The 13256-nt window shown below is 43.4% G+C and overlaps 1 protein-coding gene across 1 annotated transcript; it reads right to left on the bottom strand.

The window, feature by feature from the left end:
* Positions 1–9407: 9407 nt before the first annotated feature.
* DPEP2NB (DPEP2 neighbor) lies at positions 9408–11658 on the bottom strand. Its single transcript, XM_070613756.1, has 2 exons — positions 11441–11658; positions 9408–10330 (listed from the first exon to the last, which is right to left on the bottom strand). Exons 1-2 carry the CDS (start codon positions 11505–11507, stop codon positions 10029–10031), a joined length of 369 nt encoding a protein of 122 aa, XP_070469857.1. The 5' UTR covers positions 11508–11658; the 3' UTR covers positions 9408–10028.
* Positions 11659–13256: the final 1598 nt, after the last annotated feature.

Consider the following 13256-nt stretch of genomic DNA (forward strand, 5'->3'; position numbering starts at 1 on the left):
TTTGCTGATTTCATTCCATGTTGTCATTTCATATGTTCCTCTGTCCCTTGTATTTCCTATAGACTGGTAGTTATGGGAAGCTTCTAAAACTTCAGATTTCTGAGCATCATGGCACAGTGAGCTGTTCCCTTAGTCTCTTAGTCTCCTAAGTTACAACCAAATGCACATTCATTAACCAATAAAGGATTCCTTACAAAGCACAATGTGACATCTGAGAGATCCATGCAACCACACATCTGAAGGTGGGGGTACTGGATTCCTGGGAAGCAGTGGAAGGAGGTGAGTGGATTCCCTCCAACTCCCAAGCAACAGAAATGTAGGTCACAAGTCCTCAAGCAGCAGCCAGTGTGTGACTGTAAGAGGATGTCGGGGAGCAGGCAGACCTGTGCAGGAATGCTTTCTCTTTTGGAGTGCAGCCCAGCCTGTGGGAATGCTCCACTCTGGCTGGTGCAGCTCAGCCACCACGTGGGTGCCCCCACCAAGTGCAGCAGCTCAGGCGAGCCACTTGTGAGCACAGAATAGGCTCATGCACACAAAAGAAAGCTCCCCTGCACCCTGCCTAGTGCAACAGCTCAGCCAGTCCCCAGCCAAGGCAGAGGTTCTGCATCAGAGTGTCTGTGCGCATATGTGTGTGACCCACCAAGAAGCTGGGCCCAGTGGGCAAACACAGATGAACCCTATCAGCACAAAGGGTTCAGAAAACAAAGCTATTGCCCTCCCCTAGAAGTGGCAGGTGGAATCTGAGACCTGATACTATCACTATGCGCAGGCAAAAGATCACTTCATCAAACACCATGAAGAACTACATTAACACCCCAGGGCAGAAGAAAATTGACAAGTCCCCAGAAACCTCTGCTGAACTCACAGAAATTTCCAATCTAAATGACAGAGAATTCAAAATAGTTGTCATAAAGAAACTCAACAAGTTACAAGAAAACTCAGAAAGACAGTTCAATGAACTCAAGAATAAAATTAATGAGCAGAAGGAATTCTTCACCAAAGAGATTGAAACTCTAACAAAAAACAAACAAGAATTCTGGAGATGAAGAACATAATGAATGAGATTAAAAAAAAAATCTAGAGGGGCTGGCCCTGTGGCTGAGTGGTTAAGTTTGTGCACTCTGCTTCAGTGGCCCAGCGTTTCGCCAGTTTGGATCCTGGGTGCAGACATGGCACTACTCATTAGGCCATGCTGAGTCAGCGTCCCACATGCCACAACTAAAAGGATCCACAACTGAAAATACACAGCTGTGTACCGGGGGACTTTGGGGAGAAAAAGGAAAAATTAAATCTTAAAAAAAAAAAATCTAGAAACTGTAAAAAAAAAAAAACAACCACAGAACTGACATTATGGAGGACAGAATTAGTAATTTAGAGGACAGAAATATAGAAATGCTTCAAGTGGAGGAGGAGAGAGAACTAAGACTTAAAAAAAATGAAGAAACTCTTCGAGAATTGTCCAACTCAATTAGGAAATAAAACATAAGGATTGTAAGTATTCTAGAGGGACAAAGGAGGAGAGAGCTTATTTAAAGAAATAATAGCTGAGAACTTTCCAAACCTGGGGAAGGAACTGGACTTACAAGTATATAAAGCCAACAGAACTCCTAATTACACCAATGCAAAAAGACCTTCTTCAAGGCATGTAAGAGTAAAACTGGCAAAAGTCAATGATATGGAAAAAATATTAAGGGCAGCAAGGAAGCAGAGAATAATCTACAAAGGAACCCCAAGCAGGCTTTCAATGGATTTCTCATAAGAAACCTTACAGTCTAGGAGAGATTGGAATGATATATTCAAAATACTGAAAGACAAAGACTTTCAGCCAAAAATATTCTATCCAGTGAAACCATCCTTCAAATATGACAGAGAAATAAAAACTTTCCCAGATAAGCAACATCTGGGCAAGTTCATCACCACTAGACCTCCCTTACAAGAAATGATCAAGGATGCCCTCATACCTGAAACAAGAAGGCAAAGGTTTACAAAGCCTTGATCAAGGAGATAAATAGACAAAATCAGAAAATTGCCCCCTCTATCAGAACAGGTTAGCAAACAATTATAACATAAAAGATAAAGGGAAGGAAAGCATAAAAATGACTATAAACACTTCATTTTGATCACAAACTCACAACACAAAACAGAATAATTTTTGACAACAATAACTTAGAAGAGGAAGAGGAAAGGGATGGAACCTGCTTAGGCTAATAGAGAAAAGAGGCTATCAGAAAATGGACTATATAATCTATGAGATCTTTCATATAAACCTCATGGTAACCACTAAACAGAAAATCAGAGCAGTGACACAAATCATAAAGAGAAAACTGAAAAAACATCAAAGGAAACCAACACAGTGAAATGGCAGTCAGAAATACAAAGGAAGAGAAAAAAGGGAAATATAGAACAACCAGAAAACAAGATACAAAATGGCAGTATTAAGCCCTCATATATCAATAATCACTCTAAATGGAAATTGATTGAATTCTCCAATCAAAAGACACAGAGTGGCTCAATGGATTAAAAAACAAGACCCAACATTATGTTGCCCCCAGGAAACACATCTTAGCTCTAAAGACCAACACAGGCTCAGAGTGAAGGAATGCAAGATGATACTCCAAGCAAATGGCAAGCAAAAGAAAGCAGGTGTTCCAAACTTATCTCAGACAAAGCAGACTTTGAGATAAAAAAGGCAATGAGAGACAAAGAGGGGCAGTATTTAATGATAAAAGGGACACTCCATCAAGAGGACATAACACTTATGAATATACATGCTCCTAACACAGGAGCAGCAAAGTATATAAAGCAACTATGAACAAACCTAAAGAGAGAAATTAACAGCAACACAATAATAGTAGGGGACCTCAACACCCCACTTACATCAATGGATAGATCATCCAGATAGAAAGCCAACAAGGAAATAGTGGACTTAAATGAAAACCTACACCAAATGGAGATATATATGTATATATATATAAGATTCCATCCAAAAGCAGCCAAATACATATTCTCCTCAAGTGCACATGGAACATCCTCAAAGATAGACCACATGTTGGGAAACAAGGCAAGCCTCAATAAAAGTAAGAAGACTGAAATCATATCAAGCATCTTTTCTGACTACAATACTATGAAACTAGAAATCAACTATAATAAAATAGCTGAGAAAGTCACACATCTTTGGAGACTAAACAACGTTCTACTGAAAGACCATTGGATCAATGAAGAAATCAAATGAGAAATCAAAAAGTACCTGGAGACAAATGAAAATGAAAATACATCATATCGGCTTTTTTTTTTGAGGAAGATTAGTCCTGAGCTAACATCTGTGCCCATCTTACTCTACTTTATATGTGGGATGCCTGCCACAGCATGGCTTGACAAGTGGTGGTAGGTCCACACCTGGGATCCGACCAGCAAACCCTGGGCCACCAAAGTGGAATGTGCAAACTTAACTGCTGCACCACCAGGCTGGCCCTCATACCAACTCTTATGGGATGCAGCGAAAGCAGTTCTAAAAGGGAAATTCATAGCAATAAAGGCTCACCTGAACAAACAAGAAAAATCTCAAATGAGTAATCTTTCATTTTATTTATTTATTTAAAAGATTTTATTTTTCCGTTTTCTCCCCAAAGTCCCCTGGTACATAGTTGTATATTTTCAGTTGTGGGTCCTTCTAGTTGTGGCACATGGGATGCCGCCTCAGCATGGCTTGATCAGTGGTGCCATGTCCGCGCCCAGGATCCGAACTGGCAAAACCCTGGGCCACCAAAGTGGAGCCCGTGAACCCAACCACTCGGCCAGGGGGCTGGCCCCCATCAAATGAGTAATCTTAAACTACACCTAACAGATCTAGAAGAAGAAGAACAAAGCCCAAAGTGAGCAGAAAGAAGGAAATAATAAAAATTAGAGCAGAAATAAGTGAAATAGAGACAAAACAACCCCCAAAACCCTCCAGCCAAACAAACAAAAAAACCCAAAACCAGTAGAAAGGATCAGTGAAACTAAGGGCTGGTTCTTTGAGAAGATAAACAAAATTGACAAACCCTTAGCCAGACTCACTAAGAAAAAAAGAGAAAAGGCTCAAATAAATAAAATTAGAAATGAAAGAGAAGAAATTAAAAGGGATACCTCAGAAATACAAAGGATTATGAGAGAATTCTATGAAAAACTACATGCCAACAAATTGGATACCCTAGAAGAAATGGATAAATTCTTAAACTCATACAACCTCCCAAAACTGAATCAAGAAGAAATAGAGAATCTGAATAGACTGATCACAAGTAAAGAGACTGAAACAGTAATCAAAACTTCTCAAAAAACAAAAGTCCAGGACCAGATGGCTTCTGTGGAGAATTTTACCAAACATTCAAAGAAGATTTAATACCTATCCTTCTCAAACTATTCCAAAAAACTGAAGAAGACGGAATGCTTCCTAACTCGTTCTATGAGGCCAACATCACCCTGACACCAAAACCAGACAAGGACAACACAAAGAAGGACAATTACAAGCCAATATCGCTGATGATCACGGATGAAAAATCCTCAACAAAATATTGGCAAACCGAATACAGCAATACATTAAAAGGATCATACACCATGATCAAGTGGTATTTATACCAGGGACACAGGGATGGTTCAACATCCACAAATCAATCAATGTGATACATACACCACATTGACAAAATGAGGAATAAAAATCACATGATTATCTCAATAGATGCAGAGATAGCATTTGACAAGATCCAACATCCATTTATGATAAAAATGCTCAATAAAATGGGTATAGAAGGAAAGTACCTCAACATAACAAAGGCTATATATGATAAACCCACAGCCAACATCATACTTAACGGTAAAAACTGAAAGCCATCCCTCTGAGAACAGGAACAAGATAAGGGTACTCACTCTTGCCACTCCTATTCAACGTAGAGGTTAAGCCCAGAACAATTAGGCAAGAAAAAGAAATAAAAGGTATCCAAATTGGAAAGGAAGAAGTGAAGCTCTTGCTGTTTGCAGATGACATGATAGAAAACCCTATATATATATATATACACAAACCTAAAGAAAACCCTAAAGAGTCCACCAGAAAACTAGGGTACAAAATCAACTTACAAAAATCAGCTGCTTTTCTATACACTAACAACAAACTAGCAGAAAGAGAACTCAAGAATACAATCCCACTTACAATGACAACATAAAGAATAAAATATCTAAGGATAAATTTAACCAAGGAGGTGAAAGACCTACAACCGAAACTGTACTGAAAGACTATGACTGAAAACTATAAGACATTATTGAAAGAAATTGAAGATGATGTAAAGAAATAGAAAGATATTCCATGCTCATGGATTGGAAAAATAAACATAGTTAAAATGTCCATATTACCTAAAGCAATCTCCAGATTCAATGCAATCCCAATCAGAATCCAATGATATTCCTCACAGTTATAGAAAAAAGAATCCTAAATCTCATATGGAACAACAAAAGACCCCAGATAGCTAAAGCAATGCTGAGAAAAAAGAACAAAGCTGGAGGCATCACAATCCCTGACTTCAAAATATACTACAGGGGCCAGCTGGGTGGCATAGTGGTTAAGTTCACACACTCCACTTTGGTGACCTGGCGTTCACCCGTTTGGATCCTGGGTGTTGACCTATACACCTCTCATCAAGCCATGCTGTGGCAGTGTCCCACACAGAAGAACCAGAAGGACTTACAACTAGGATATACAACTATGTACCAGGGCTTTGGGGAGAAAAAAAAAGAGGAAGATTGACAACAGATACTACTTCAGGGACAATCTTCCTAACCGAAAAAAAAGCATATATAAAAAGAAAAAAAAAAGAGTGGGCTTACCTCTGTGAAAAAAAAATATAGGAGCCGGCCCGGTGGCACAGTGGTTATGTTCGCTCATTCTGCTTCTCGGTGGCCTAGGGTTTGCTGGTTCGGATCCTGGATGTGGATATGGCACCTCTTGGCAAAAGCCATGCTGTGCTAGGCGTCCCAAGTATAAAGCAGAGGAAGATGGGCATGATGTTAGGTCAGGGCCAGTCTTTCTCAGCAAAAAGAGGAGGATTTGCAGTAGTTAGCTTAGGGCTAATCTTCCTCAAAAAAAAAAAATATATATATATACATATACTACATACATATATATACATATACAGACATACATATATATATATATATATATATATATATATACACATACGACAAAGCTATAGTAATCAAAACGGCATGGTAATAGCACAAAAACAGAAACACAGATCGAGGGAACAGAATTGAAAGCCCATCTACGACAGTTAATCTTTGATAAAGGAGCTAAGAACATACAATGGAGAAAGGGAAGTCTCTTCAATAAATGGTTTGGGAAAACTGGACAGGCACATGCAAAAGAATGAAAGTAGACCATTATTTCACACTATACACAAAAATTAACTCAAAATAGATGAAAGATTTGAACATAATACCTGAAACCATAAAACTCCTAGAAGAAAATATAGGCAGTACGCTCTTACCAGTCTTAGCAGCGTCTTTTCAAATACCACGTCTACTCAGGCAAGGGACACAAACAAAAAATTAACAAATGGCATTACATCAGACTAAAGAGCTTCTGGAAGGCAAAGGAAATCACAACCAAAATGAAAAGACAACCCACCAACTGGGAGAAAATATTTGCAAATCATATATCCAACAAGGGGTTAATCTCCAAAACATATAAAGAACTCATACAACTCAACAACAGAAAAACAAACAACCTGATCAAAAAATGGGCCGAGGATATGAACAGACATTTTTCCAAAGAAGATATACAGATGGCCAACAGGCACGTGAAAAGATGTTCAACATCTCTAATCAATAGGGAACTGCAAATTAAAACTACAATGAGAATGGCTATAATTACCATCAGAATAGTTATAATTACAAAGACAAAAAATGACAGACGCTAGAGATGATGTGGAGAAAAGGGAACACTCATACACTGCTGGTGGGAATGCAAACTGGTGCAACCACTATGGAAAACAGTACAGAGATTTCACAAAAAATTAAAAAGAGAAATATCACATGATCCAGCTATCCCACTATTGGGTATTTATCCAAAGAACTTGAAGCCAATGATCCAAAGAGATTTCTGCACCCCTGTGTTCACTGCAGCATTATACAGAATAGCTGATGCAGAAGTGGCTGGGTGTGCATTTCCAGGCTCTGCTTTCTTTTCTGACCCTTGGTGGCAGAGGAAGAGGAGAGAGGATTGAACTGTTTTACAAAACTGGCAAAATAAGCATATAGCATCCTCTGACTGTCTCCTAGGTTCCCAAGTGCCCATCAAGTGATAAACAGATAAAGAAGATGTGATATATATATATATATAATGGAATACTATTCAGCCATAAAAAAGACAATGTCACCCTATTTGCAACAACACGGATGGACTTTGAGGGTATTATGATAAACGAAATAAGCTAGACAGAGAAAGACAAACACCACATGATTTCACTCATGTAGAAGATAAACAAACACATGGATAAAGAGAACAGATTAGTGGTTACGAGAGGGAAAGGGGGTTGGGAGGTGGGTTTAAGAGGTAAAGGGGCATATATATATGGTGATGGATAAAAATTAGGCTATTGGTGTGAGCACGATGCAGTCTATACAGAAACTGATAAATAATAATGTACACCTGAAATTACACAATGTTGTAAACCATTATGGCCTCAATAATATAGTTTTCAAAAATAATTAAAAAAATTAAATAGTCAAACAATAAAAAAAAAAAACGTGGAATATCAGATTCTGAGAGAGAGGAAAAGTTGTTCTCTAGAAAGCTGATTGAAGGATCATATCAGATGTGGGTAAACAAACTTTTTGAGTAAGAAAAAAAAGAAACCTGCAGATTTCAAGACCCCACCCTAAAAACATATTCAGTGGGTGCTCGGGATCTCTAGTTGTCCTAGAGCACCAGGTGAGTCTGTTTGCCTCATGTTTGGGATTTGCCAACCTATGTGACTCCCCCAGTAACCACAAGTCTGCCTCAGTCACACCAAGTCTCAGAGAGAGATTCTGAGGTTCTAATTTCCAGTAGTGGGCAGTGGAGGTCACTACAAAGAGGCGTTAGCTGTCTTTTGTGGGTTAACTAGACTCACCGAAGGAACTTTCTGGAAACCCCAGGGCCTGTGTCCCTCCTCTAACCCAGGTTAGGGAAACTTCTTAAGTTACCAGCACTTTCTCTGGCCTTGAGGGTGTGTGTCGGGGGAAGGAACCATGGTCTTGCTGCTGTGGCCCTGAGAACAAGCGTGCTGTCCACAGGGTGGGTGACTTCACCTGGGCCTGAGGGCTACGAGCTGCTGACAGTGCCCCCTTCTGTTCTGCGCTGATGAGGCAGGTGGGCCTGGGATACAGGCCCCAACACTGTGCTCTTTCCTCTCTGCTGATTTTCTCCCACCCCGACTCCCCAGGAACAACTGTCCCCTTACCTGCTGAGAGAGGCATTCCACTGGGAACAGCCAGCAGCTCATTGCCGTGGCACACGGCACTCAGTGAGCTGTTTAGCGTCTACATCAGATCACTTCACTACCCTGTTCAAATCCCTCCAATGACTTCCCGTCCATTTAAGACAGGATGCTCTCCTCACCATAGCCAAGGCCTGCTACGGTCCAGCCCACGCCTACTTCTCCAACCACATCTTTCATCCTTCTCTGTCTTTCCTCACCAGCCCGACTGCTGGTCCTAGAACAGGCCAGCCTCATTCTTACCTCAGTGTCTTTGCACTGGCCATTTTCTCCTCCAGGAATACTCTTCCTCCAGCTGCTCACATGACTCCCTCACTCACATCTCCACTGAAATGTCACCTCCTCAGAGAAGCCTTTCCTGACTACCTTGTGTACTATAGCACCCCTTCCTCACTCCATCCTCTTATCCTATTTTACTTTTCTTTCTAGCAATTATAATTACTTGAAATTATATTGTTCACTTGTTTCTTCCTTTAGTTTGTGGGTGCCTTAGGAGAGGGGCTTTGATCATCTCATTCACTGAAATATCCCAAGACACCAGCACAGTGGCTGTGAGATAACAGGTGCTCAATAAATATTTGTTAAATAAATGGATGGATGGGTGGATTAGTAGATGTAACAGCATCTTCTCAGTTCTGCCTCTCCTCTCCTTTCACACACACACACACACACTTGCACATACAGAGGGAAGTACTCATTAGGCTCTGCATTTCTTAAAGAATGGGCTTGTGTCCTGCCTGAATTTGCATAGCCACATAGTGAGAAGCTGCACCCAAGGGCCCGTTTTAGAGGCAGAAGGTCTTAGAGGACCAGGTACCACATGTGGGAATGCACTTGAAGGGAACAGGGAGGTTTGGGGCCTGGCCTTGGACAAGCTGGATTTCAAGTCACACACTGTTACAGAAAATCATTTTATTGAACAGAAAGGGCTGGGAATAAAGGAGCATGTGAGCCGCAGGGGAGATGCTGCTTGCCTCTTCATCCTGTTCCTGCTCCAGGGAGCAGGTCTTCCTGGGTCTCTTTATTCTGCCTCCTGAGACCCCAGGCAGGAGGCTCCCTGGGTAGCCACAGATTGCTTCTTTCAGATTCAAAAAGCCCAGCTCCTCCTGGTTTGTGCTGGTAGCTGCTGGCAATGAGTCATGCAGGAGTCCATCTGGTAGACTGGGCCCCTGATAAAGCCGCCCTGCACTGTCTCTCTGCTCCTGCATCCTCCTTGGCTCGCAGAGTGCAGACTATTCTTTCTTCTGCCCAAAAAGGGACTCTAGAGGATGGAGCAGAGGAACAGCAGGTTTTCTTCCAGGCCAGCTTCAGTCCTGGGATGCTCAGAGCAGCCTCTCATTTCAAACCTCAGTTGCTGAGGCTCCTTGCCCATGGCCAGTTAGTATGGAAGGAGGCTCCTGGTGGAGAAAGGCTCAGACAGAATGGCTCAGGTTCTAACCTCCGATGGTGGGCAGTGGGGCTCACGGCAGGAAGAAGCATTAGATGTCTCAGGCCGTTAAATGTTTGCCCTCTCTACAGACAGACTCAGCCAGCGAGCTTCCGTGGGGTCCACCTTCTGCCACCATGCTGCAATCGCTGAATTTTGGGGGTGGGGCAACCTAGATCTTTGTCCGGCTCTGCCACAGCTCGCTGTCTCTTGGGCGTCTGCCTGGGGATTGGCTTCTCTGCTTCCACTTTTGCTGGGGTGGCCACAGGAGCATCCCCATAGGCCCTGCAGCCACCAACCAGGCAGTATGTCTCTCCATGCCAGCCCATCTGGGTTTCTCCACACCCTCGGTAGAGGACATGGTATAGACAAGGTGTAGGAGGAGTAGTGGGAGCCACTGCTGGAAAGAAAATCACAACTGATCAGTCACTTCTGCTGGACACAGTGTCCTGCCAGGACCTCCCCTCTCTCACGTCTCTTTCAGCTTCTGGTTGAAAGCCCTTTAATCTGCTTGGCATCCAAAACACAGCCTTGGCCCATCACCTCTGAGTCCCCTAGAGAAGCGATGTCGGCGGCAAAAGCAATTCCCTGGAGCCTATGGCAGCAGCAGACCAGGAAATCTCTTCCCCATTCCTAGAGAAAACTGTAGAACCCGAAAATAATTGCAATGAGGATCCCTTCCATCTCTCCCTTCCACAACAGAGAAAACATTTCTTAAGCTCTGTCACTTCTGAGGCTTTCATGGAAATGCCTTTCAAATTTTAGAAAAAATAATCTAATTTTAATCGGTTAAGAACCCCTTTCACCTTGGCAACTCCTCTTGGGCCTCGTTCATTCCACCTGTTTCAACCACCATGAACTGTAGCCCTCTGATACTTTTATCTAGGTTAGAAGAATGGCCAACTACTGAGACAAGAGAACCGGAGGTTCAAAGCCAGAATCTGGCAACCAAGTCTAGGCTCACATCAGCCCAACCTCCTGTGACACCGTTTCCTCAGCCCTCCAGGCTCAGAATCACTTCATCACTCCCCTTGCCTCCTCTGTTCTTCCCATCAATGTGACACCACTCTTTCCCCCAGTACTCAGCAGCTCAGTATCTGAGGGGACTCACGTGCATGTCTACATGACAGCACAGTGAAGGTGTCTGGGTTGGAAGGTGAGGTTCAAGAGGGGTTCTTCCTCAAACTGCTCCATTTATCGCTTGCCAACAAAAACGCACTTTTGCTAAGAGGCCAATCAGGAAAGGGTCTGAATGGAAGCATCTTGTAGCCCAAAGGGAAAGGCTACCTTTGTAAACCTTTCTGAACACTCGCCCAATGGTGACGTTTCACTGGTCCTCAGCAGTGAGCAGGAACAGTGTGGGTCCCTGAGGGGGCCCTGGGCCACAGGCATTACTTACAGCTGGGGATGTTCTGAGGTGTGGTGGGCAAGCCCAAAAGGAACATGTGGCAGCCAGGTGAGGTTGTGTGTACACCAATGCCTCTTACACAGATGCCTGCACTAGGCCTACCTGCTCCGTTGCCCTCCCAGGGGACAGAGGACAAGTTCGAGTTAATATAGAAGATCCGGTCAGACATTCTCTCTCAGGCAACCTAACAGATCGGTATCTGGTAGAGAACTAGTCGGGAAGTTTCCCCAAGAGCACCACGTTTGCGTGGTTATCCTGCCATGGAAACTGTGAGGTTTGTGAGGTCATCACTACCCAGTGAGGTCACATAAGGAATCTGTGACTTGAGGGGCAGGCTTCAGGTTCCTGGGGTTTTGTGGAGGAGAGTAAGGTGGAGGTAGAGAGGCATCCTGCCTGGGCCCTCACACCTGGCTCTCCCCACTCATGCCCTAGTCAAGTAGCCACTCCCTGTGGAGGATACTTGTGGGCTGGCACAGCCTCAGGGACCACAGAAGGGCAAAAGAAACCCATATTCTGAGACTGGCTGGAGAGGCAAGATTAGCTTAAGAGACTGCTGGGTTGTGTGTCACTGATCCTAAGTATTCAACAGCTGGAGAGGCAGAGATTTGTGTGGATTGGAAATGAGAGAAGGCACCTGGATGGTGGGCCTGAAGGACAAGTGAGATTTGGACCCATGGAGAGGAGGGAAGATATTCCAGGTGGGAAGAATAAAAGCAAAGACTAACTCTTCCTGACCTTGTCCTGCCCCAAATGTAAATTCATAGATCCCTCACATTTTCACAACTGAGGCCTCCAAAACCCGAGAGGCTAAGGGGTCTACCCAAGGTTACACAGTACTGGAGAGGTGTTCTGCTCCATGATAGGGCTCCATGTTGGGACTCTGGATTTGTAGCTGATAGGAACATGAGGGCAAGCTCATCACATTCCAGGGACATGGGGAGAGATGTTAAAGGTGCTCCAAAGCAAAATGAGGGTCTCGAATGATGTCGCAAAGTGGGAAGGATGGGTTCATTTAAATATGAAATTTAAAACAAATTCATGACAAAATGACATCATACAGAATGACAGCCTAATCATTACACTCCTCTCTCCCCCAAAAGGGCAAATAATGACAATCCCAACATCATGAACGAAAGAGACGTGGGCTCAGCTGGTGAAAAACCTGTTCAACACCGTGAAAAGGTCTTACTAAAAGCCGATTTGGTCCTACTCAGAGGAGGAGGAAAGAGATAACTCTGCTCTTAGCCTGATCAGGCCCATGGGAAGGAACTATATTTCAGGCAGCCTTTGATACAGTGTGGCCAAGAACTTCCTAGCAATGAGAGAGAACCTTCCTTAGGAGGAGGCTCCCTGTGGCTGACCTTGAATAAGCAAAGATGGGACATTTGTTGACTGGGGCTGTTGCAGAGGGGATGTGCCCAGGAGGTAGAGACTGTCCAGGCTACTATTTTAGAGGTTGGCCACTCCCAGTTGAGAAGCACCTTCTCTCTACTCCTAAGTTGCCTGATCAGCGTGGTACAGGATAGGACAGATGAAGTCAGGCATAATTAGAGCAGACTGCTTTTGGGGAGGGCTCTGGAGGAGGTTCATCCTGGCAGGTGGGCCAGCATGAGACCCCTCAGATTCTCCAAGGCTCCAGAGAGATTACTCACCCGGGAGCACCCCTCTGCTTTGGTGGGGCTACTGAAACCTTATCTGGATCTGGCGGGGTCTCTGGGGAAGGCAGAACAGCATACACAAAAGGTTTATCAACTTAAGAGGGTTTGAGACTCACCTGGAGAGTACACAAAACAGCTTAAAATTACTCGTACATGGATTCTTGGGCCAACCCTCAGAAAACTTATCCAGATCTGGAGTGGGGCTCAGAAATCTGCTGGGGCTGGCTGCCTGGCAGAGTGGTTAAGTTCACACGCTCTGC

This window comes from Equus przewalskii, chromosome 3 (assembly GCF_037783145.1).
Source record: "Equus przewalskii isolate Varuska chromosome 3, EquPr2, whole genome shotgun sequence".
NCBI lineage: Eukaryota > Metazoa > Chordata > Mammalia > Perissodactyla > Equidae > Equus > Equus przewalskii.